Raw genomic sequence first — 27,190 nt, forward strand, 5'->3', positions numbered from 1 at the left:
CCTTTTGCTGGGTAGGCCTCAATGACACAGTTATTTTTATCCTTTAATTATACATTTCACTCAGCTTTGACTAAAATATCAATATAATTATTTCCTGGATAACCTTATTTACTATTATTTATTGATTTATTTGTCACTCCTTATGCAGCGTGCACTGAATTATCACGGTGAATTATTGTAACGTTTGTTTATGTGTCAATTAATCCCGTAAGGAATGGGTTACCAACTGGCAACATGACATGAAAATAAAATATAATTCATGCATTCATCATTTATTCATTTATTCGTCAATGTTTTAGGGCTGATGAAACAGTATGCTTAAAAAAAACATTCAATTCATTTCGTATGACCACCACTACCGCTACTATATTTGCTATACTACACATATAGCTACAATGTTATTTGTTCCCCTTATTACACATTACCGTTTAGATTTCCAAATCAACAATGTCTCAATCTTCATAGTCAGTGACATAATAAACTGTCCAATATTTCCTAGTGAATTTCTCACCACATCCGTTCTCGTCGCTGTAGTCCCCACAGTCGTTGAACTCATCACACACCCAGTTCTGAGGGATGCAGCGGCCACTGGGGCAGGTGAACTGAGTTCCACTACAGCTCTGGTACTCTAAGGGGAAGAAAATGATGCAATACAATACATTACAACAATACAATGCAATGTGTGTGTGTGTGTGTGTGTGTGTGTGTGTGTGTGTGTGTGTGTGTGTGTGTGTGTGTGTGTGTGTGTGTGTGTGTGTGTGTGTGTGTGTGTGTGTGTGTGTGTGTGTGTGTCTTTCATTCAACAAAGCCATGACTAGCCATCAAATCTGAATTGCTGCCCCCAACATGAAAAAATATTACAGTTTACTATAGAATACTACAGTACTTACTGTAAACTGTAGTAAACTGAAGAATATTATACTTCACACTGTAGTATCCCTCGATCATGTGCAGTGTTTACTATAGCATTTTGTAAATACTACAGTATTATCTGCAGAAATAACGCTGTAGTAAATACTACAGTAATGTTCACAAATAACACAACAGTGAATACTATAGTATTTATCATGTGGGCTCATAACAATAGGCACGATGAAACCTCCATTAGATTCTGTATGGTTGATATTGTTGAGTTGATTTAGCGAGAGGTACAAAGGTTTGAAATAGCAATCTCAGATTAACACATATTTACACCAATGTTTTAGGACTTCACCGTGTTTACGTTGTGAGGTAAGAATATCCTGTGTACTGTGGGTGGTCTATGTGCTTCTTACCACAGCCTTGCTCATCGCTGTTGTCCCCGCAGTCGTCCCAGTGGTCACAGATGAAGGACATAGGGATACAGTGGCCATTGGTGCACTGGAACTGGTGCAGAGGACATTGCTGTGTCGCTAAGAGACACAATGTAATATACTCAGCAAAAGAGCAGACATATAGGAAAATGAAATAAATTCATGAATCTTTATGTCAACCCATATGCCTGACATATATTTAGTATATATTTTGTGTCTTTGTCATTGTCATTAAAAATGGGAGAAATGCACGACTATTTGATTACGTCAAACCATCATTTCTTAATTGGGCCATATATTTTATCATCCTGCTAGGTGTCTTTGGTGTTTGGGGTCAAGCCTACTCCCTCGAACAGACGGTTATCTTCAGTTGAATTTTTCCAGACTCTCTTGATCCACTGAAGATCAATTGACTAACTCGATTGACGCTGTCGAGTTCGATTCCCCTGACCCATTCCCCTGACCCATTCCCCTGACCCATTCCCCTGACCCATTCCCCTGACCCATTCGACTTACTGCAGTTGGATTCGTCTGAGCCGTCCCGACAGTTCTGCAGCCCGTTGCAGTGCTGCGAGTTATTGTAGCAAGCTCCATTGGCACAGGTTTTCTCAGTGCAGCTGGGGTAGTCTGGAGAATAACACACACACACAAGGGTGGGGGTCAATTTCGAACTGAAATGAGTCAATTCAGGAAGTAAACTGAAATTATAATTCCATAAGTGAGAAAAGGCCAGTTATGTTAAATTAATTCTCAATAAACTGAAAAGGAGAAGCAATGTACTTCAAAAGTTTGAACATGTTTGTATTTGAATCACTCCTTGAATTAGCTGACTTCAACTTGAGATGACCCCGACCCTTGACACACACACACACACTCATGCTAAAAGGTAGATTGTCATGTTGAAGCATTTTCTCACAAGACCTCAAAATGGTTGTGGGGACAAAATTGTGACAAAAGCAATGACCTATGATGGATTTGAACAACTTTCTTGTTAAAAAAAGAAGAGAGAATAAAGTCTACTCCTGTGTTGCCACATTAAGATGAACAGTGGCCTGTAATAGGAGATGCAATCTGAGTTAACAACATAACAAGCCCTAATTAAAAATCAAACCCTTTGGTGACTAAAGCATATCTAGCAGGAACAAAACTGGAATGCTTCTTTTATTTTTAATACGAAATTGTTGTAAAAGTAGTCCCATATACAATAGAACAGTCTGAATTTGCACATTTGCAAATCCCACAAATTGCAGTGTCATTCACAATGAACATACAGTACATGCATAAGTCCTACATCGATCATACGGTACATCACAAGCATCTATAACACTCAATCATGAGAAAATGTGTTATTGTCAAAGTAGACAAATGTCCACAACCTCTGCTTTCAGCAGAAATTATCTACTGCAAATGAACCAGACAAGTTGTTAGAGCCTTAAACTACAGACCAATCTTATTAAAGAACATGGATTTAAAATTCTTACTGCAGTTGTTCTCGTCTGAGTTGTCCAAGCAATCCTTCACACGGTCACATCGGTACACTTTGGGAATACACTGGCCCTCCTGGCACGTGAACTGGTGTGGTCCACAAGTCTGCTCTCCTGAAAACGTAGGAGAACACGAGCACAGCAATCATAAGGTATGTCAATGTAATGTCAAATGGATCAGGAGGGAATTCATATGAATCAGGGGTGGATGGAGAAAAATTCACACTCTTTTCATGATTTTTTGTAAATTATACAATTTCGGATTTCAATCTTCAATAGTCTTAAACAAAGCATGACATGACTATGAAAATGACATGTTCAGAATCAGAGGAGAATGTACAAAAATCCACTGCTTTTTCTTTTTTTTGTGTTACCTTTTTTTGTTCCTTTTTTTGCTTTCAATCTTCAATAGCTCTTACACAAATTGTGACATGACTATGAAAATAATATATTCAGAATCATGGGAGGATGGGCAAAAATCCACTGCTTTTTTTCCAATTCAAATTTCGTTTTTATATCATATCATATATCAGTTTATATATCATATACAGTACCAGTCAACATTTTGGACACACCTACTTATTCAAATTTGTTGACTATTTTTCTATATTGTAGAATAATAGTTAAGTTATCAACACTATGAAATAACACATATGGAATCATGTAGTAACCAAAAAGTGTTAAACAAATCAAAATATATTCTATATTTTAGATTCTTCAAAGTAGCCACCCTTTGCCTTGATGACAGCTTTGCACACTCTTGGCACTCTCTCAACCAGCTTCACCTGGAATGCTTTTCCAACAGTCTTGAAGGAGTTACCACATATGCTGAGCACTTGTTGGCTGTTTTTCCTTCACTCTGTGGCCCAACTCATCCCAAACCATCTCAATTGGGTTGAGGTTGGGTGATTGTGGAGGAAAGGTCATGCAGCACTGATGCAGCACTCCATCACTTTCTTGGTCAAATAGTTCTTACACAGCCTGAAGGTGTGTTGGGTCATTGGGTCTGTTGAAAAACAAATGATAGCCCCACTAAGCGCACACCAGATGAGATGGCGTATTGCTGCTGTGTTAGCCATGCTGATTAAGTGTGCCTTGAATTCTAAATAAATCACAGACAGTGTCACCAACAAAGCACCGCCACATAGCAGACCTCCTCCTCTATGCTTCATGGTGGGAACCACACATGCGGAGATCATCCATTCACCTACTCTGCATCTCAGCGGTGGAAACCAAAAATCTCAAATTTGGACTCATCAGACCAAAGGACAGATTTCCACCGGTCTCATGTCCATTGCTCGTGTTTCTTGGCCCAAGCAAAAGTCTCTTCATCTTATTGGTGTCTTTTAGTAGTGGTTTCCAATGCAGCAATTTGACCATGTAGGCCTGATTCACACAATCTCCTCTGAACAGTTGATGTTGAGATGTGTTTATTACTTGAACTCTGTGAAGCATTTATTTGGGTGGCAATTTCTGAGGCTGGTAACTCTAATGAACTCATCCTCTGCAGCAGAGGTAACTCTTGGTTTTCCTTTCCTGTGTTGGTAGTCATAAGAGCCAGTTTCATCATAGCGCTTGATGGTATTTGCTACTGCACTTGAAGAAACTTTCAAAGTTCTTGAAATGTTCCATATTGATTGACCTTCATGTCTTAAAGTCATGATGGACTTTCATTACTTTTTGCTTATTTGAGCTGTTCTTGCCATAATATGGACTTGGTCTTTTACCAAATAGGGCTCTTCTACAATGTAGAAAATAGTAAAAAATAAAGAAACACCTTGGAATGAGTAGCTGTGTCCAAACTTTTGACTGGTACTATATATATATATATATATATATATATATATATATATATATTGCATAGTCATGGCATGTTTTGTTCAAGAGCTATTGAAGGTTGAAAGCAATATTTTATAAATTTTTTTACAGTGTATTTTTCTCCATCCACCCCTGATTCAGAATTTAACATTTTCAAAGTCATGGCATGGTTGGTTCAATAGCTATTGACAAGAGAAAACCGAAAACCGAATATCCAATACAACACATTTTACTTCTGGATTATAAACATTGAGAGAGATAGGCAACAGCTTTGTCTTAATCCCCAGGAATAAGACATTACAACATTTGAGAATATTTGAGCTGTTGAGATGCAGAAACTCTACTGCCTTGTTATTTTTAAGTAAAGTCAAATTGTAAGATACATTACTCCTGACACTTGATATGAAATTGTGATGCAAGTGTAACACCCCATACATTTTGCAAATTCGTAACATATTGTACGGTTTTCAAATTCATAACATATAACATGTTTTGCTAATTCGTAACTTATCATACAAAATGGCTGATGGACATCCACAAATTAATGCATACCATACAAAACGTAAAAGAATCATACTTAATGGAGTGTCTTAGATTTATGTACAGAATAATACGAAATTCTCTGAGACCAGGTTGAGATAAGACCAAACTGTGTGAGGTCAGGGCCTGTATGTTTAAAGCGTCTCAGACTAAAATGTTGGTCTTAAGTGAGTGATATCCAGAGGAAACTGGCACCCTATGTAACCCAAAGTGAAGCCTTGTGAACTTGTACGTACTGCAGGTTCTCTGTTCGTCTGAGCCGTCAGTGCAGTCCTCCTCCCCATCGCAGACAAACTGGAGGGAGATACACTCGCCTCCCGTCACACACTTAAACTGCTGGAAGCTACAGGATGGAGGTGCTGCCTCACAGAAATACACAAGGGCCCATATTCACAAAGCGTCTCAGAATATGATGTAGGATCCGTTTTTCCTTTTAGATTACAATGGCAGTGTCACACCCTGATCTGTTTCACCTGTCCTTGTGATTGTCTCCACCCCCTCCAGGTGTCGCTTATTTTCCCTGGTGTATTTATTCCTGTGTTTCCTGTCTCTCTGTGCCAGTTCGTCTTGTATGTTCAAGTCAACAGTGGTTTTCCCGTGCTCCTGCTTTTCTATTCTCTTTTACTTACTAGTCCTCCCGGTTTTGACCTTTGCCTGTTTTTCTGGACTCCATTCCTGCCTGCCTGACCTCGAGCCTGCCTGCCATTCTGTACCTCTGGAACTCTGAACTGGTTTTGACCTTTTGCCTGTCCATGACCTTTCTCTTGCCTACCCCTTTTGCATTGTTAATAAACATCTTGGACTCTAACCATCTGCCTCCTGTGTCTGCATCTGGGTCTCACCTTGTGCCCTGATACAAATATTATATGGACAGGGAAGACCTGATCCTAGATCATGACTCTTACTCTGTGACGCTTCATGAATAAGGCCCAGGACAAGTTATGCATAGGGAACTATTCAATCAAAACCTAGTGCCTGGCGTTTTCAAAAACACTCAATCAAATTTGAATTGAATTTTATCTGGTACAGTTAGCGTCATGTTCAGCATGTATAAGAGCAAACCTGAAGCCATGTACAGTATAAGGAATTCCAAGATCATGGTACCGGTGATACTCACGACAGTTGAGCTCGTCAGAGTCATCTGTGCAGTCCTTGGTTCCATCGCACCTCCAGTCTAAGTCAATGCACTGACCGTTGGCACACTGAAACTTACCATTGTCACATTGGCCTTCAAAAAAGAGAGTGCAGCGGTCAGTAGCAGAGTTTATCGTGGTAACCGCGGTATGGTTGACTTGTTAAAAAATAAATAGCTTAGGGCCCCCAAAAGGCTAGGGCCATCTCTGACTGCACATGTGATTATGGAAGTGGGTACGCAGACCCGGGAGCCACTGCGGCCCCTCATGATGAGTTCAGATATTTTGTGACCCCCCCCCACCCCATCACTTATCTAAACCATTAAGAATATCAAATTGTACACTCCCGGATCGTCTACAGAACTAGAGAACCTTTATCATTTCATGTCTTAATACAAATGATATGTTGTACTTTTAGATTGACAAAATGACATGATGTGAAGGGAATAAAATGACAGTCTTCGGTGCATTTGAACAAAACTGACATTGAGATGGACTAACTATTCATAACACATCTTTGAATCTCTTCATCTGGTAGAATTTGCTATAAAACAAATAGAAAAATGTTTTACTGTTTCCCTGAACAATAAGTAACAGTGTTTTATGACAACTACAGCTACTGTTTCGTCTACTTTGTACGGCATTTGAACCCTACCTTATGTGGCGGACCTTTAAAAATAGAGTTATTTATTGCCCATAAATGCAGTCAGGGCACATCCTATGAACCTTGAAACTCATGAAAGATGAGTCCTTGATCATATAGCTGGTTTTAGATGGTCAAATCTTGTCACCATGTCATACGTTTCAAAGGAAATACATATTCATACATATTGATAATCGATCAGCTACTCCGTTTAAAAAAAACAATCATTTGATGACTTTAACCTGTCGAGTTCTGAAGCAGACATATTTTACATTCAGATAAATCTAAATGTGTGCAGCTCTGAGCAGACATATTTTACATTCAGATAAATCTAAATGTGTGCAGCTCTGAGCAGACATATTTTACATTCAGATAAATCTAAATGTGTGCAGCTCTGAGCAGACATATTTTACATTCAGATAAATCTAAATGTGTGCAGCTCTGAGCAGACATATTTTACATTCAGATAAATCTAAATGTGTGCAGCTCTGAGCAGACATATTTTACATTCAGATAAATCTAAATGTTCAGTGTGCAGCAGCAGACATATTTTACATTCAGATAAATCTGACATATTTTACATTCAGCAGACATATTTTACGTTCATATAAATCAAAATGTGTGCTGTTGCTAGTCAATCTAACGATTCATAGTGTTTGTCTATGAAAATAACAACCAAGACATGTTTCAAAACATATTTGGATCCCCCCTAAAATTCTAAACTTAACATGTCTACACGATTGCACATTATATCTTATGACATTCTTTACTGAAGGAACCTGTGGTATAATAGAATAAGGTCAGCACACCTACTGATCTTGGTTAGGCCTGTGGTAAATACACATCTTTTTTATGTTTGGGCATTGACTGCACGTAGCATTCTGGAAAGCATATTGAACACCTAACTCTTCAACTAAGAGGACACTTTTCAAATCATGTAGAAAGACAATGATTAAATCGATTCAAAAAAACAAAAATAATGCATTATCTCTGTGCCATAAAGGCAATACATGTACTATAACAATTTGTTAAAGTAAATTAAAACAAACAGTAATAGACACATCCTTTTTTCAAATCATACATACCTTGAGTAAGCTGAATTCCTTGAGAGAGCAGTAAGAGAGACAGAACATTTAGACCTAAGAGGTCCATCTTCAAGCACCCTCTCCCTTTGGTCAATACTCTCTCTTTTTTTGATTGGGTATAAATTAGTATGATGAACAAAATTGATTCATACTCAATCTTAACTATCACCTCTCTTCCCTCTAAGCCCAGTGTAAACCAGAGTGTCTTTTGGATGAAGTTTTCTAAACTCAAATGACATAGGGTCCAATTTGAAGTACACAGCTTTTTATGACTCTCTTTTACATTAAATTCATCTAAGATTAACTTGTACTGGTGGAGATGTTGTCCACATCAGCAAGAAAACATCCCCAGTCATTGTTGTGCAACAGGAAGACAGGAATTGTTATTTTCATCCTGGTTTTGTAAGATCAGATCCCACCAATCAAGACCCATTTTTAACTGTACAGTCTGGGTCAAAGTTTCTGAGAATGACAAAAATATACATTTTCACAAAGTCTGCTACCACAGTGTCTTTAGATATTTTTGTCAGATGTTACTATGGAATACTGAAGTATAATTACAAGCATTTCATAAGTGTCAAAGGCTTTTATTGACAATTACATGAAGTTGATGCAAAGAGTCAATATTTGCAGTGTTGACCCTTCTTTTGCAAGACCTCTGCAATCCATCCAGGCATGCTGTCAATTAACTTCTGGGCTACATCCTGACTGATGGCAGCCCATTCTTGCATTATAATTGCTTGCAGTTTGTCAGAATTTGTGTGTTTTTGTTTGTCCAACTTCCTTTTGAGGATTGACCACAAATTCTCAATGGGATTAAGGTCTGGGGAGTTTCCTGGCCATGGACCCAAAATATCGATGTTTTGTTCCCGAGCCACTTAGTCAGCACTTTTGCCTTATGGCAAGGTGCTTCATCATGCTGGAAAAGGCATTGTTCATCACCAAACTGTTCCTGGATGGTTGGGAGAAGTTGCTCTCGGGAGGATGTGTTGATACCATTCTTCATTCATGGCCGTGTTCTTAGGCAAAATTGTGAGTGAGCCCACTCCCTTGGCTGAGAAGCAACCCCACATATGAATGGTCTCAGAATGCTTTACTGTTGGCAAAAGTCTTTGCCTCACTGTGCATGGAAATGCACTCACACCTGCCTGCTGCCATTCCTGAGCAAGATCTGTACTGGTAGTGCTCCGATCCCACAGCTGAATCAACTTTATGAGACGGTCCTGGCGCTTGCTAGACTTTCTTGGGCACCCTGAAGCCTTCTTCACAACAATTGAACCGCTCTCCTTGAAGTTCTTGATGATCCGATAAATGGTTGATTTTGGTGCAATCTTACTGGCAGCAATATCCTTGCCTGTGAAGCCCTTTTTGTGCAAAGCAAAGATGATGGCATTTGTTTCCTTGCAGGTAACCATGGCTGAGAGGAAGAACAATGACTCCAAGCACCACCCTCCTTTTGAAGCTTCCAGTCTGTTATTCATGACAGAGTGAGTGATCTCCAGCCTTGCCCTCGTCAACACTCACACCTGTGTTATCGAGAGAATCACTGACATGATGCCAGCTGGTCCTTTTGTGGCAAGGCTGAAATGCAGTGGAAATGTTTTTTAATTTTTATTTAATTTTACCCCTTTTTCTCCCCAATTGTTTAGTAGCTACTATCTTGTCTCATCGCTACAACTCCCGTACGGGCTCGGGAGAGACGAAGGTTGAAAGTCATGCTTCCTCCGATACACAACCCAACCAAGCCGCACTGCTTCTTCAACCCAACCCGGAAGCCAGCCGCACCAATGTGTCGGAGGAAAGACCGTGCACCTGGCAACCTTGGTTAGCACGCACTGCGCCCGGCCCGCCACAAGAGTCGCTGGTGCGTGATGAGACAAGGATTTCCCTACCGGCCAAACCCTCCCTAACCCGGATGACGCTAGGCCAATTGTGCGTTGCCCCACGGACCTCCCGGTCGCGGCCGGTTACGACTGAACCTGGGCGGGAACCCAGAGTCTCTGGTGGCGCAGCTGGCGCTGCAGTACAGTGCCCTTAATCACTGCGCCACCCGGGAGGCGGAAATGTTTTTGGGGATTCAGTTCATTTGCAATGCAAAGAGGGACTTTGCAATTAATTGCAATTCATCTGATCACTCTTCATAACATTCTGGAGTATATGCCAATTGCCATCAAACTGAGGCAGCAGACTTTGTGAAAATTCATATTTGTGTCACTCTCAAAACTTTTGTCCACGACTGTACATACCATAAAAGTGTGGGTCACCAACAAAATGTTTAACAATGGAGCAATTCTCACAAATAACATTGGGTTGATATCTGTAGTGCTCAAGGAACTACATTCTATGAGAGCAATGTTACTTTTATCTAAACACAATCTGAAATCATGCTGAAATCTGTTGAAGCATTACCTTTTTCCCGAAGACCTACCATAAATATAGTTACAAATACACATTGGAAAAACAAGAATTTGGGGTTACGAACAAATATACAATCTGAGACATCAAAAGGTAGAGGGAGAAATCTGGAAACCTTTACAAGCTCCCCTGCTAACCTCCAACCTAGCCTGGGTTATGTATCCACAGGCTATTTTTGACAGAAATACTAAAAATTCCACCTAAGCATCATATTAAACACGTGTGCCTTTACACTTTACAGACATTATTCAGAAGTGTTATTAAAAATCCATGCCTTTCGGAGGGGTTGGGATAAATCGAAAGCCCAGTTTCGGGTGGACCTTGTGTACAATTGTTGAATGATGTGATCTTAATCTTAAAATACAGAACTGCATCCTGACAGCACACATTACATATTTTCAATATGATACAGTCTCACTATTAAAATTCCATTATGTACAGAAACACACAAACTCTGAATTAATAACCAAATGCAGTTGTAAATTCATTGATTTATTTTCCTTTTCTTTATTCCAACGAGAAGCCAGTCTCATTTACAAAATGTATTGTGTAAAAGTCATCATACTGAACTGTGTGTATCATTGAACAATTTTACACACATTCTGTTTATTTATATTTGACTATATTTATTTTACATATACAATATGTATTAAGATGGCACATTAAGGATAAAAGGCATTATTTGCTATTTCTAAACCCCGATGTAGATGTACAAGAGATCAAATAGATAATGGCGAACCACACCAATAAATTCCCCTAACATCAATTTAACTTGGTTCGTCCATATTCAAATAAATTAACAAGAAGCATTTAAAATGACAGACCCATGCAATCATAATATAATGATGATTTAACACATAAAACTTGGGCCTTTCATGTTATAACATCTTGCATTGGCATTAACGTAAGATTTGCATGAGTCACAGACTAAGCCCTCATGTATCACACATGAATACAGTATTGGATTGATATTAGAAAAAACACATTCATTACAGTTATACAATACAATCAGGGCATGAGAATGGATTTAACTAATATTTAAAAACATAAGGAAAACTGAGCGACAATACATTAGTAGCCTTCATACATTTCAGGAGCTTGGATACACCGCCCACTCTTGGACAGAATGGACACTGCACCTCAACTATCATTTATTGTACAACAAAAAAAAGATTGATACACACTGCATAAAAGTTGAGTAGAACATAGGCAGAATCACAAGTAGGACTATTTAAAAACCATTGTTATTGGTTTCTGATTTCTAAGCATTTGTGTTCTGAAGAAAATGGTATCCTTATTGACTGTTCCAGTGGGTCTTCAGTTTCTTCTTCCATTGTCGTGTGTAAAGTAAGGGTTGTCCTAGCCTCTGCTCTGGTAGGGGTTGTTGCCCTGACCTCCGCTCTGGTAGGGGTTGTTGCCCTGACCTCCGCTCTGGTAGGGGTTGCTGCCCTGACCTCCGCTCTGGTAGGCGTTGTTGCCCTGACCTCCGCTTTGGTAGGGGTTGTTGTCCTGACCTCCGCTCTGGTAGGCGTTGTTGCTCTGACCTCCGCTCTGGTAGGGGTTGCTGCCCTGACCTCCGCTCTGGTAGGGGTTGTTGCCCTGACCTCCGCTCTGGTAGGAGTTGTTGCACTGACCTCCGCTCTGGTAGGGGTTCCTGTTGTTGAAGCTCCTTGTGTCATCAGGGTTCTGGTAGCTGCCAATCTAAAACACAAAACAACATCTGTATCTGACAATCTCAGTCCTGGGGGTCTTGGTCTTTACCCAGCGGGAAAAATTTGGCACCAGACATTTTAATGACGACATTTTCTGGTTGTAACTAGTGTTCTGGTTGAGAAGACATCATATTACAACCAATAAAACATTTCCTAAAAATACACCTTTTTGTGTATACTTTAATGCATAATTAATGTTGAACGCAAGTGCTTGAAATGTTCTTCAATAAATAGTTTTTCATGGGGTTAAATTGGCCCAGTTCTTTGTACTATTTGGTACTTTATATGTATAGTAACTAACATTTAAATATCTGACAATTTAGCAATAACCCTGCATGAGCATTTCCCTCCCAGAATTCCACACTGACTTTGTGCCACTGATCATATGGATAAATCAGGGGACATGCTGACCATAGACTTGCCTAAAACCGGCAGAGTATTTTGGTTTAGAGGTGGAGACTTCGCTAGTCTCATTAGTAGATTTTCTAACACCTTTACCCCCAGAACTTAATCGAGCATCTGGTGAAATTACGCAAGATGTTAGTTCTGGATGTCCGAGATTAGACATAAAGTAATATATCTGTAGTTATCTGGCCAGATGAACTCTTGTATCTTCCCCACCCTCCTTTCTCACTCATTCTTCCTCTCTCCCTTCCCGAGGTTCTTACCCCTCCTTTGTCTCCCCTGGTCACCAGTGCCTGTCTGCTACCGCTCTCCGTCATCTCCAGGTTGCTGCCACGGTCCCAGCTGTTGTTGTTGGGCATGGCCCGGGGGATCTTGGGTACGCCCGCAAAACCTGAACTGACATTGGTCACCCCCCCATTGGTTAAGGCCGATGCCCTGAAGTCCTTGGCGGTATAGGGGCTGGTGTAGGTAGGAACCTCAGCGTTCTTCGAGGACTTCTTGGAGGAGCTCTTCTTGGACGTCCTATAGAAGACGACAATACACATAAGATTTAGCAACTTCCTTTTATACTCCATTAGGGTCAATCTTGGAATCGTAACAAGATTAAAGATGAAGGTATATATTGAATTGTATTTGATGTGATTCAAATATTATGGTGTAAATGTTGTCCTCTGTGTGTGTGTGACTCACTTGCGTGCAACTACTGGCAGCATGATTAGTGTGATGAGTAGCAGCGCACCAAGAACAGTCCCGACAATCACCAGAATCAACTCCCATGCTGCAGAGAGACAGAGAGCGAGAGAGCAAGAGAGAGGGGGGAGAGATATTTTTTTTTTAAACCTGCCAACACCAGTATACTCAATACCACTATTACAGGAAACACCACATGAAAGGAGAGAACAACACCTATTGCCAAAGTGTCAATAGTGTCAAATCCTTGGAAGGAAGAATCATACCATAATATGGTATGTTATACTTACATTCATTGCAGTTTAAACCCGAATAACCAAATGAACAACTGAAAGAAAAAAACATTTTTTTAAATCTTTGCACAGACCAATAATGCAAGTTAACCATTGCACTGTATCCAAACTCCCAGTTGAAAGACATTGTTTACGTGAAAATAGATATGACTGAATAAATGAATTGATGGGAAATGACTAAATTGATTAAATGTTTTAAGTACTTACTCGTTACACACACCGTCCTCTGCTTTCTTCCCACTTTCACAAGCTGCAGACAGAGACGGTAAAGTAAGTCTATCACATACACACACACACACCACCAAGACCAAATCTCTTTTTACCCTCTCTCATACAAACCCCCAGAGTCTCTTGTAAGAGGAACAATCGGTGCCACTCACCTTTGCATGTTCTGATAGAGTATTCCGATTTCACGTAATTGTCCCGACAAGTACATTTAGGTCTACCACTGTCAGAAGTACAAGTAGTTGACGCGTCGTTACAAGGTTTCCGATACGAATCACACAGATCGGTTCCTGTATAGACAGTGCCACAGGGAGAGGATTACATACAGTAAGAAAGTACCTCCATTCAGCATTGTGGCTGGGGCAAATAGTGTTCAATTCCATCAATTCAATCAATTTCCTGATATAACACAATTCCCCCCCCCCCCCCCCCCCCCCCCATCATGTCTTCATTACCCCCCCGGATGCCTGAATGCATCGCATCCAAAAGACATGACTAAGCATTACAAAAATTTGTGACATAGTAATGTGGATAGTGTTCAGAATTCATTGACTAGTTAACATTATAGTTGCCTAGTCTACTGAATGCTCCAGTTGTCTATCAATAGGAGTTACAGTGACAAACCGTTTTCTACTGTTCAACTCCTCTTTTACATATAACAGTAATCCTCAATCCTGCTCCTGGAGAGCTGCAGTACTGCAAGTTTGTATTGTAGCTTAGCAGTGAAACACAGGATACAGCAAGTGAAGGGGTTGAAGATCAGATTAAAAGTTGAATCACGGAACAAAATTCAGGTACAGCTCTCCAGCAACAGGATTTAAGAGGATCAGTACTCTAGTGTGAAGTTACATCATACTACCAATGTCATATGACAGCATCATGATTGTGATTGATTGCATACTTAGTTCTCTGCAGTGGTGTAAAGGACTTAAGTAAAAGTCCTTTATTAAAGTACTACTTAAGTAGTTTTTGGGGCTATCTGTACTTTACTTTACTATTTATATTTTTGGCAACTTTTACTTCACTACATTCCTAAAGAAAATAATGTACTTTCTACTTCATACATTTTCCCTGACACCCAAAAGTACTCATTACATTTTGACAGGAAAATGGTCAAATTCACACACTTATCAAGAGAACATCCCTCGTCATCCCTACAGCCTCTGATCTGGTGGACTCACAAATGCTTAATTTGTAAATTATATCTGAGTGTTGGAGTGTGCCCCTGGCTATCCATAAATAAACTAAAAACAAGAAAACGATGCTGTCTGGTTTGCTTAATATAAAGAAGTTGAAATGATTTATACTTTAACTTTTGATACTTAAGTACATTTGAGCAATTCCACTTACTGTTGATACTTAAGTTTATTTAAAACCAAATACTTTTAGACTTTTAATCAAGTAGTATTTTACTCAGTGACTCACTTTTACATCAGTCATTTTCTATTAAGTTATCTTTACTTTTACTCAAGTATGACAATTGAGTACTTTTTCCACCACTGATTTTCTGTCTTCCCCTTGACATTCATTGTAGCTATGCTCACAAGATTGCCTCCTAGCTTATGTTAAACCACAGTCATTATACATCAAGGGAATAGTGCCTTACTATTACTATAGGGGACGTACCTTTGTATGCTGCATTTTTAAGTATATGATCTAAACACCCGGAACGCATTTTGTCACAGTTTACAATAGCACCCTGTATCGTTCCATTGATGACGACTTCTGTGATGAGGGAGTCGAGTTTAAAATTGTTCTCCATGGCCACGTTGACACCTCCTGACTTGAGTGACCAGATGGTACGGGCCGGACCCTTAGCCATTTTGCTAGGAGGCAAATTAGTGTCAGTGTTTTTAGAATTATGATCATCATGGAACTATCACATACTCGTGAAAGTAGTGATAGCAACAGCATCAATCTTCTGTCAATATTTGTCTTGGGCGTGTGATATCTTCCAAATCAAAATTATACATTATCATGATGGCTATAATAATCTGGACTGACACAATAAATTAGGTTAAAAAAATTCAAGAAGACATTAACTTCAAGGATGAAGGTAGTTTGTTAGAATCAAACCAACAACAAACAAATTGTAGAGTAGCCTATAGCGTGAGTGGTAATGCAAAATGATAGTTTATTGGTAAAAGCAGGGACCACAGTAACTACATTAACACTGACCTGAAATTCAGCACTGTGGAATCAATGTAGTCAATGTGACTCTGGAAAACATTCCTCATCTGTATTTTGGACAGACAAATGCTAATTAGTTCACAATATAAATTTACTGGGCAGTTCATCATTTTTTGCCTAGTACAGCTAAATAAAGGAGACTGTTGTTTGCTACAAACATTGTCGTAGACGGGGTACGGTTCGATCATGGGGAATCGAACAATTTGACTTCAAATAATCATCTGTGAAATTGCAAACAGCAAAAGGAAAAAGTTAAGATGTAAAAACCCACTGAAAGGTTAACAGCAAAAAAATGTTCTCAGGCTTCCAGTAAATATCAAGCTTTCTTTTGGATTATATAGCTGTAAAACGTGTCTTGTATAAGTTGATTTGAGCATTACATTGATGGGACATTCCAACACTCAATAGATGCTCGTCGGCCTGCAAAGTAAACATGGGCTTTATGGTGGATAACATCCCTACTGACATAATACCTCGAAGGTAAAAATCGACTGAAATGGTACATTTCCTGAAGAAATGTGTGCGCTTGCTTCAGCTGTCTAAAACCATTTTTGGTTTGTTTTTATCGTTGTGAGAGAAGTTTTACATGTAGAAATCAAGCTGAATAGCGGCTAAGTCATTTCAATATAGTGAGAATAGCTCTGATTACCTTGTACTGCATGCCACACTAACAACCAAAAATAGCTGTCTCGGAAAACTATACTGTGGCCCAGACCTGATCCATTACACCAAGAGGGTAAAATCCCTAGGTGCTGTACTAAAGTCGTCGTTATCATATTTTTACATGGGGGTCCATCTTTAATAGCATATTTCGAGGCCATTACAGTAGCTGATACTGACTGAAGGATACCCCCACACACATTAAATTGTATCCCATCATGTTAATTAGAAAATGTTTAAAATAGAAATAGGCAATTCTTTATCAACTTCATCTCATATGTGAGATTAAGGAAGTAAATGAGAATGTTCATACTACTACAGTAGATGTATGTTCACTGATTGAATGGGTCAACATGGATGCTCCTTGGAAGATCAAGTTAACCCATATTTTCTCCTCAGAATTACTGCACTAACTGTTCTGAAAATACCTGCTTGGGAAAATTATACAGCTTCTACAACCTGGGTTGACTGGGACAGTTTCCAAGGACATAGAAATAAGTGTAATACAGCTGTTACCCCGCTCACACGTTGTCAAAAATGTCACAAACAGCTTGGTAATGACCTATGTAACATTGCAGAACAGTTGTGATTTTGAACTACAGCCAGACATACTTAGTGTAAAAAGTATCATATCTATTTTACCATCGTAATTAACGTGTCAGCTGATGAGTTGAAAGTTTCTGATTGTGGGTTGGTCATGTCATCGTTGAAGGTCATACTGGGCAGGGTCAGAGATCCTGGGAAGACCTTGGCTGAAAATCAGAATCAACACATGACAAATAAGAATTATAAGCACTTATTGAAAACAGTGTGGATGCAGCATTGTGTTAAAAAGCCCACAGTGGAGATGGTACATGAGATCCAATATACATGTATAGATGCTATAGCTAATATCTTATATATTTAACTGAGTTTGACTCCTCTAGCCACTGTCATCTGGGTTGCTCTCATTTATGTATTCATACATTTATAAATATATCAATTTATTGGCCAAAACCTAAGCCTATCCGATTGTTTCACGTGGAAGCTAAATACAAATCTCGAACCAGTTTATCCACACTTAACCATACTCAGGACAAAACATTCTCAACTGGTGTTAAATCAGAATAGTTTCTGAAGTTCCTAACTTTTCATTGCAGATGATGAAGCTCTCCTCCCTACCAATCAGAGCTATTTAGGCCTATATCGCGCTGTCTTCCATGGTATTGTAGCACCCACTAGTGGTGGCAGACAGGAGATTACCCACCTTCCTCACATTGCTTTCGAACCTCAGAGTATTTTTGGCCAGTCAGACAGAGACAGGTGAAGTGGGAGTCATAGCCTGGCTGACAACTGCTGCCACCTTTGCATGGGTTTGTGGCACAGGGATCTTAAAATCAAAGAGGAACACAGTTCTTCAGAACACACATAGCACTTTGTGATGCATTTATTAATACAAAATCATCTGTGTAGAATAGATGGTACAGAGCAAGTCTTGGGGAGACTTTCTGTCCACTAAACAGCATAATTCCCCTACACCTGGGGGGTACAACTGGTTTGGCCTGATGCATTTCAACGAGGTACAGATTTCTAGCAGGGAAACCAAGGGTGAGTTCGGTTCTATACATTTTTCATTTTCCTATTTTAGTTGTAGTTAAAATATGATAAAAAAAAGTGTAGTTGATATAGTTAATTTTACAAGTGGTTTATATACAGTCGTGGCCAAAAGTTTTGATAATGACACAAATATTAATTTTCACAACAAAGATATAACAAAAGAACTAAGGTCCGAATGTGACAGTACCCCCAACAAAAGGTGCGGACTCCGGCCGCAAAACCTGAACCTATAGGGGAGGGCCTGGGTGGGCCTCTGTCCCCGGTGGCGGCTCTGGCGCGGGATGTGGACCCCACTACCACATAGTCTTTGCCCGCCTCTTTACCCGCCTCCGTGGCCTCTTTAGAGCGGCGACCCTCGCCGCCGACCTCGGACTGGGGACCCTAGCAGTGGGCCCCGAATGGACGGGAGATTCCGGCAGCGCCGGAGTGAAGGGTTATTCCGGCAGCTCCGGATTAAAAAGGCTCTGGCAGCTCCTGCCTGGCGGCAGCTCTGGCAGCTCCTGACTAACTGGCGGCCCTGGCAGCTCCTGACTTGCGGGCGGCTCTGGCAGCTCCTGACTGACGGACGGCTCTGGCAGCTCAGGACAGACGGGCGGCTCTGGCAGCTCAGGACAGACGGGCGGCTCTGGCAGCTCAGGACAGACGGGCGGCTCTGGCAGCTCAGGACAGACGGGCGGCTCTGGCAGCTCAGGACAGACGGGCGGCTCTGGCAGCTCAGGACAGACGGGCGACTCTGGCAGCTCAGGACAGACGGGCGACTCTGGCAGCTCAGGACAGACGGGCGACTCTGGCAGCTCAGGACAGACGGGCGACTCTGGCAGCTCAGGACAGACGGGCGACTCTGGAAGCTCAGGACAGACGGGCGACTCTGGAAGCTCAGGACAGACGGGCGACTCTGGAAGCTCAGGACAGACGGGCGACTCTGGCAGCTCAGGACAGACGGGCGACTCTGGCAGCTCAGGACAGACGGGCGACTCTGGCAGCTCAGGACAGGAGGGAGACTCCGGCAGTGCTGAACAGGAGGGAGCACCTGGAGGAAGGAGACGGAAAGACAGCCTGGTGCTTGGGGCTGCCACTAGAGGCCTGGTTCGTGGAGGAGGCACCGGACAGACTGGACTGTGGAGGCGCACTGGAGGTCTCGAGCACCGAGCCTGCACAACCCAACCTGGCTGGATACTCCCCCTCGCCAGGTCAGTGCGGCGAGGTGGAACAGACCCCACTGGGCTGTGCTGGCGAACCGGGGACACCGTGCGTAGGGCTGGTGATGTGTACCCCGGCCCAGGGAGACGCACTGGAGACCAGATGCTATGAGCCGGCTTCATGGCACCTGGCTCGATGCCCACTCTCGCCCGGCCGATACAAGGCGCTGCTATGTAATGCACCGGGCTATGCCTGCACACCGGGGACACCGTGCGCCTCACGGCATAACACGGTGCCTGCCCGGTCCACCTCTCTCTACAGTAAGCATGGGGAGTTGGCGCAGGTCTCCTACCAGACTTAGCCACACTCCCCGTGTTCCCCCCCAATACATTTTTGGGGCTGCCTCTCGTGCCTGTTGCGCTGCCGTGTTCGTGTCGCCAACTCCATTCTCCTGTAACCCTCCTCGCACTGCTCCAGAGAATCCCAGGCGGGCTCCAGCACTCCCCCAGGGTCAACCAACCACCTTTCTATTTCGTCCCAAGTTGTCACATAGTCCAGATCTCGCTGCTTGGTCCTTGATTGGTGGGTGATTCTGTAACGGCCGTTGGCGGTGGAAGAAGGTGAGGACAAATGTGCAGCGTGGTAAGTGTCCATTTTTTTTATTACAAATTTGAGGGTGGATCAGCTTAATATTGCGGAAAGAATGTTGCTTCCAATGTAATTGTCTGTATAATTTCCAACCGCCCATTTTTTGGGGGTAAATATATAGATCCATACACACATGCATATATATACACATATACACATACCTGTATAGACATACATACTTTTTTAAAGAATATACCTTTATTATTATTCCCCGCAAACCCTACCGCCGATCCCCCAATTGAAGTAAACTAATAAACACTTCTGCTTCTACCTTCAATCCACACATCTTATACACATTCTACAGACACAGTCTACTTTACAATAGTTCTCTCTTGTTTGTTCTTAGTCCTTCCTCTATTTCTGATGTCCATCCAGTTTGATTTCTATTTGTAACTATGCTATTTCACAAACGTTCCGAACCTATATTCATTTTACAGATCCCGTATATTTTACATTGTTTATCTTGTTATTAGTCCCACCCTTCAGTTCCATTCAACCCCTCCCATTTGTCTCTCAACATCATCCATTTCGGATTTCTACTTGCCATATATTTATGTGCTGTGATGCTTCACAAAATAATTGAACCTTCCTATTATTATAGCTTCTACAGATTGTAAATTAAAAATAAACATTTTTGCAAAAATAATTATTATATTATTGATTGATTGATTGACTATGGCTTTTCAAATCACCCAGTATTGCTATCTGTAGTGTTAGTTCTAGGCAAATGTTAGAATTCTTCAGCCATTCCTGGACCTGTGACCAAAAATGAGCTACATATGGACAATACCAAAATAAATGTTCTAATGACTCTGCCTCCTCACAGCAGAATCTGCAGAGCTGGGAAGATTGGATCCCCCATATATATAACATTCTATTAGTTGCAAGAATTTTGTATAGTAATTTATATTGAAAAATGTGAAGTTTTGAATCCGGCGTTGTTGTGCGTATCAATTCATAAACCATGTGCCATAAATTTTACAAATTATATGGCACAGCTGTCAGTTTTTTGGTCCTTGAATGAAATCGGTATTTGTTTTTATTTATCACACTTTTCTTTAACCATTTACGTTCTTTAATACAAGGCCGACATACAAGTTCCTTATTTTTTCCCCTTCTACTTGCCTCTTCCATTTTTGTGGTAATGCTGCAATTAATTGGTTGTAATTTTGGGTAGAGCAGACATTTCCATATGTCTGTGTTAGCTGCATGTGTGACATAACTCCACCAGTCCTATTTATGATATCATTCACAAAAATTATACCTTTTATTTTATTTTTATTTCTTCAATAAAAACAGTTTTTTTAGTATATTTGAATTTAACCACAATATTTGTTGTAGTATTTGTTCCGTCCTTTCAGGTGGATTAAACTGAAATTGCAACCAACTTTCCAAGGCTTGTTTAAAAAAATAAAGATATTTTGGAGATTATTTACTTTTCAAACAACCGAAAGTGACCAGGTGTAATCTGAATAAAGGGGAAAAGGCCCTTCCCGAATATAGGATGAGACATTTGTACCAATTGACTAGAGAACCAGTTTGGATTTAAGTATAACTTTTGTATGACTGATGTCTTTAGTGAGAAGTCTAATGCTTTAATATTTAATCATTTCTGCCCACCGAATTCATATTCGTTATATAAATAGGACCTTTACATTTTTTTGCCGTTCCAAATAAAATTGAATATTTTTTGTTCATAAAATTTAAAAAGCAGGTCATTAGGTGTATGCAAAACCATAAGCAAATAGGTCAACTGTAATATAACTAAGGAGTTAATCAGGGTGATTTTTCCACAAATAATCAAGTATTTTCCTTTCCATGGTAGCAAGATCTTATCTATTTTTGCTAACTTTCTATAGATATTTATTGGAGTGAGATCATTTCTTTCTTTTTGGGATTTGTATACCGAGTATGTCCACATCTCCGTCAGACCATTTAATTGGTAACCTACAGTGCCTTGCGAAAGTATTCGGCCCCCTTGAACTTTGCGACCTTTTGCCACATTTCAGGCTTCAAACATAAAGATATAAAACTGTATTTTTTTGTGAAGAATCAACAACAAGTGGGACACAATCATGAAGTGGAACGACATTTATTGGATATTTCAAACTTTTTTAACAAATCAAAAATCAAAATTGGGCGTGCAAAATTATTCAGCCCCCTTAAGTTAATACTTTGTAGCGCCACCTTTTGCTGCGATTACAGCTGAAAGTCGCTTGGGGTATGTCTCTATCAGTTTTGCACATCGAGAGACTGAAATTTTTTCCCATTCCTCCTTACAAAACAGCTCGAGCTCAGTGAGGTTGGATGGAGAGCAATTGTGAACGGCAGTTTTCAGTTCTTTCCACAGATTCTCGATTGGATTCAGGTCTGGACTTTGACTTGGCCATTCTAACACCTGGATATGTTTATTTTTGAACCATTCCATTGTAGATTTTGCTTTATGTTTTGGATCATTGTCTTGTTGGAAGACAAATCTTCGTCCCAGTCTCAGGTCTTTTGCAGACTCCATCAGGTTTTCTTCCAGAATGGTCCTGTATTTGGCTCCATCCATCTTCCCATCAATTTTAACCATCTTCCCTGTCCCTGCTGAAGAAAAGCAGGCCCAAACCATGATGCTGCCACCACCATGTTTGACAGTGGGGATAGTGTGGTCAGGGTGATGAGCTGTGTTGCTTTTACGCCAAACATAACGTTTTGCATTGTTGCCAAAAAGTTCAGTTTTGGTTTCATCTGACCAGAGCACCTTCTTCCACATGTTTGGTGTGTCTCCCAGGTGGCTTGTGGCAAATTTTAAACAACACTTTTTATGGATATCTTTAAGAAATGGCTTTCTTCTTGCCACTCTTCCATAAAGGCCAGATTTGTGCTATATAAGACTGATTGTTGTCCTATGGACAGAGTCTCCCACCTCAGCTGTAGATCTCTGCAGTTCATCCAGAGTGATCATGGGCCTTTTGGCTGCATCTCTGATCAGTCTTCTCCTTGTATGAGCTGAAACTTTAGAGCAGGGGTGTCAAAGTCAAATGGACGGAGGGCCAAATAAAAAATTTAGCTACAAGCCGAGGGCCGGACTGTTCGAATGTTCATTGAAAAATTTTTAAATGACGCATATAGTCTAGTGAACCTAATTGAACCTACTGAAAACCTAACAAATATATTCCAATATGATCAGATAAATAAAGCAATATTTTCTTATGGCTCTGTCAGTAATCTTTAATTTTCAACAGACACAAAAGACAAATTTCCTTTATATAAAAATCCCCATAACATGAACATTAAATGAAAGAAACCGGTATTCAAGGCACCATCAGTAGCCTATATTTTCTATTTTAGCAAAAGTGGGCTAAATTTACTTCAAAGAAAAAAACAATAATAGCAATTTTCTATCATCCACTCAACTGAAATATTTTTAAAATATAATTGGATTGAAATACAATAAAATAAAGTGCAAAAATCTATTAATCAAAAACAACACTTTGTTTAAGGAGAAGTAACATGCAGTGAAAACAAATATTAAACTTTAACTTTTAAACTTGAACTGAGTAAAAACTCTAAATATGTGATTGCACAGTAATGTTCACTTGTTTGAGGTTGAGGGTGATACTTGGTGGTGTCCCATCTTTTCCACAAGTTCATCAATGTTCGGGGTAAGGCTCTGAGCTGAGGAAATCCTCAGAATTGAGTGGAGGTGTTCAGCAGTAAGTCGACTTCTGTGTGATGTTTTGTTCAGGTTCATCAAAGAAAAAAGTTGTTCACACAGGTATGTGCTGCCAAACATAGACAACGTTTGAGCAGCCTGGATGCGCAGCTGGGGCATTGTGTCGGGGAGGAAACGGGCGAACTCCGCAGCACCCACTGCCGCATATTTTGCCCTCAGTGCATCATTGCATTGGAGGTCAATCAACTCCATTTGGAGGTTTGGTGGTGAGCTTTCCACGTCAACAGCAAATGGGTTACCGAGCAGTTCCAACCTGCTTTTTTGTGCTTCAAAGTCAGCAAATCGGCGTCGAAAGTCAGCGGCAAGCATACCTATTTTATCAGCCAACTGTGCGCTTGGGAACGCACTGGTAGAGAGCTTCTCTTTCATGGTCTGGCAGCTGGGAAAGTGGCTCAAATTTTCTTTCCGCATCTACGTCTCCCACAGAGTCAGTTTGGTTTTAAATGCCTTCACTGTACTGTACATATCAGAGATGACATGATCCCGACCCTGCAGCTGCAAGTTCATTGCATTCAGATGACTCGTAATGTCACACAGAAAAGCCATTTCACACAGAAACATTTCGTCTCGGAGTTGTGTTGTGTCTTTCCCTTTGCTGTCCAAGAACAGACAAATCTCCTCACGAAGCTCGAAACATCTTTGAAGCACCTTTCCCTGGCTTAGCCATCGCACCTCTGTGTGATAAGGCAAATCACCATGCTCCGTTTCTAACTCCGTCAGAAATGCCTTGAACTGGCGGTGATTCAAACCTTTGGCTCTGATAAAGTTAACTGTGCGCGTGATGATGCTCATTACATGCTCCATTTTCAAGGCTTTACCGCACAACGCTTCCTGGTGTATGATACAATGATAAGCTGTCAGCTCACCTGTCGCGTTTTCCTCTTGCATCTTTTCCCGTATCTTCGCCACCAGTCCGCTCCTGTGTCCACACATCGCAGGTGCTCCGTCGGTTGTCAAACCCACGAGTTTTTCCCAAGGCAGTTCCATCTCATTTACACATCTTGACACCTCTTCATACAAATCATGCCCCGTAGTTGTGCCATGCATAGGACGTAAAGCCAAAAACTCCTCTGTCACGCTTAGGCTGGAGTCCACTCCGCGGATGAAAATTGACAACTGGGCAATGTCAGAAATGTCGGTGCTCTCATCCACAGCCAAGGAATATGCAATGAAATCTTTTCCCTTTTTCACAAGCTGCTCTTTTAGATTGATGGACAACTGGTCTACTCTCTCGGCAATGGTGTTTCTGCTCAGACTCACATTTAAAAAGAGTTGCCTTTTTTCTGGGCAAACTTCGTCACAAACTTTAATCATGCAGTTTTTGATGAAATCCCCTCCGTAAATGGCCGGGCTGATTTAGCGATCTCTTCTGCCAAAATAAAACTGGCCTTGACAGCAGCCTGGCCTTGTGATTTGGCTTTTTTGAACAGAGCCTGTCGAGATTTGAGGCCTCGTTTTAATTCCTCTGCCTTTTGTAGCCTTTGTTCCATGTCCATATTCTTGTTTTTGTCCGCGTGTTTCGTTTCATAATGTCGTCTCAGATTATACTCTTTCAGTACCGCCACACTTTCTCCACACAGAAGACACACAGGTTTTCCAGCTACCTCCGTGAACATATACTCCGACTCCCACCTTGTTTGAAACCCCGGTTCTCAGTGTCCACCTTCCGTTTTGCCATTTTTGATGGGTATCTGAAAGTTAATTTTACTGTGATGCTGACGACTGCTGTGCCAATAAATATTGAAATGAAGCAGCCTACTGCTCGGTGCGTCACCGTTGCATTGTGGGAAATGTAGTATTGGTGCGTGTAAAAGATCTGCGGGCTGCCGGCTTGCTGCGGTCTGTTCTAATAATAAATCAAGATCATCCCAGGGGCCGTAAAAAACCTTCTCGCGGGCCGGATGTGGCCCGCGGGCCTTGACTCTGACATATGTGCTTTAGAGGGACGACCAGGTCTTGGTAGATTTGCAGTGGTCTGATACTCCTTCCATTTCAATACTATCGCTTGCACAGTGCTCCTTGGGATGTTTAAAGCTTGGGAAATCGTTTTGTATCCAAATCCGGCTTTAAACTTCTTCACACTTGTTCTTCATGATGCTCTCTGCGCTTTTAACGGACCACTGAGACTATCACAGTGCAGGTGCATTTATACAGAGACTTGATTACACACAGGTGGATTGTATTTATCATCATTAGTCATTTAGGTCAACATTGGATCATTCAGAGATTCTCACTGAACTTCTGGAGAGAGTTTGCTGCACTGAAAGTAAAGGGGCTGAATAATTTTGCACGCCCAATTTTTCAGTTTTTGATTTGTTAAATTTTTTTGAAATATCCAATAAATGTCGTTCCACTTCATGATTGTGTCCCACGTGTTGTTGATTCTTCACAAAAAAATACAGTTTTATATCTTTTTGTTTGAAGCCTGAAATGTGGCAAAAGGTCGCAAAGTTCAAGGGGGCCGAATACTTTCGCAAGGCACTGTACATGGTAATGTAAAACGTGCATTTTTTTGTGATCCAATACGTAATATGGTATATTTATCACAATTTGGTTTTAATCCAGAGAGGATAGCAAAATTATCTAGATCCTCTAAGAGGCCGTGGAGAGACTCCAATTGTGGTTTTAAAAGGAAACATGAATCATCAGCGTACAATGACACCTTCGTTTTTAAGCCACAGAATTCTAATCCCTTAATATTATTGTTTGATCTAATCTTTGCAGCTAACATTTCGATGGCAATAATAAATAGATATGCCGATAGTGGACAACCTTGTTTTACTCCTCTAGCCATTATTTACTATTTTACACCTTGGGTTACTATACATAACCTTAACCCATTTTATAAGAGATTCCCCAAAATTGAAATATTCTAAGCATTTATATAAAACCTCCAGTCGTACTTTATCAAAAGCCTTTTCAAAATCAGCTATGAAAACCAGGCCTGGTGTCCCCGATATTTCATAGTGTTCTATTGTTTCCAGTACTTGTCTTATATTATCTCCAATGTATCGTCCATGTAAAAAACATGTCTGATTAGGATGAATAATATCTGACAATACTTTTTTAATTCTATGTGCCAAGCATTTTGCTAGGATTTTTGCATCACAACACTGAAGTGTAAGAAGTCTCCAATTTTTTAAATGGACTGTATCTTTATATATACCACTTGGGTCCTGTTTTAGTAATAATGATATCAGACCTTCTTGTTGTGTGTGATAATCTACCATTTATATAGGAGTGGTTAAAACAAGCCAATAATGGTCCTTTGAGTATACCCCAAAAAGTTTTGTATACTTCCACTGGTATGCCATCCAGCCCTGGAGTTTTCCCATCCTTAAGTATGGTGCAGCAAGAGGAACTGCCCCTCCCAACCGTCAAGCTATTCTCAAACCCTAATCCCAGACCCGAGCACGCCGTTCTGACAATTTCAGTGAGTTTACATACACTAAGTTGAGTATGCCTTTAAACAGCTTGGAAAATTCCAGAAAATGATGTCA

General features: G+C 40.7%; 2 protein-coding genes across 2 annotated transcripts in view; both read right to left on the reverse strand.

Annotated features, from left to right (window-relative positions):
• Positions 1–8,194, reverse strand: part of lrp2b (low density lipoprotein receptor-related protein 2b) — a 108,594-nt gene extending 100,400 nt beyond the window's left edge. The window contains 7 exon segments of the mRNA XM_064923650.1: positions 512–628; positions 1,275–1,391; positions 1,809–1,919; positions 2,774–2,890; positions 5,371–5,493; positions 6,252–6,362; positions 7,996–8,194. Coding sequence (XP_064779722.1) covers positions 512–628; positions 1,275–1,391; positions 1,809–1,919; positions 2,774–2,890; positions 5,371–5,493; positions 6,252–6,362; positions 7,996–8,062 — 763 coding nt within the window. The 5' untranslated portion in view covers positions 8,063–8,194.
• Positions 8,195–10,886: 2,692 nt separating this feature from the next.
• muc13b (mucin 13b, cell surface associated) overlaps positions 10,887–27,190 on the reverse strand; it is a 33,129-nt gene continuing 16,825 nt past the window's right edge. The window contains exons 3-12 of the mRNA XM_064923651.1: positions 17,832–17,954; positions 17,228–17,337; positions 15,914–15,972; positions 15,362–15,561; positions 13,891–14,025; positions 13,718–13,760; positions 13,508–13,545; positions 13,218–13,305; positions 12,791–13,049; positions 10,887–12,111 (exon numbers count right to left, since the gene is read on the reverse strand). Of these exons, the coding sequence (XP_064779723.1) occupies positions 11,770–12,111; positions 12,791–13,049; positions 13,218–13,305; positions 13,508–13,545; positions 13,718–13,760; positions 13,891–14,025; positions 15,362–15,561; positions 15,914–15,972; positions 17,228–17,337; positions 17,832–17,954 (1,397 nt within the window). The 3' untranslated portion in view covers positions 10,887–11,769. The remainder of the gene's footprint in view (positions 12,112–12,790; positions 13,050–13,217; positions 13,306–13,507; positions 13,546–13,717; positions 13,761–13,890; positions 14,026–15,361; positions 15,562–15,913; positions 15,973–17,227; positions 17,338–17,831; positions 17,955–27,190) is intronic.

The sequence above is a fragment of the Oncorhynchus masou genome, chromosome 18 (genome assembly GCF_036934945.1).
Source record: "Oncorhynchus masou masou isolate Uvic2021 chromosome 18, UVic_Omas_1.1, whole genome shotgun sequence".
NCBI lineage: Eukaryota > Metazoa > Chordata > Actinopteri > Salmoniformes > Salmonidae > Oncorhynchus > Oncorhynchus masou.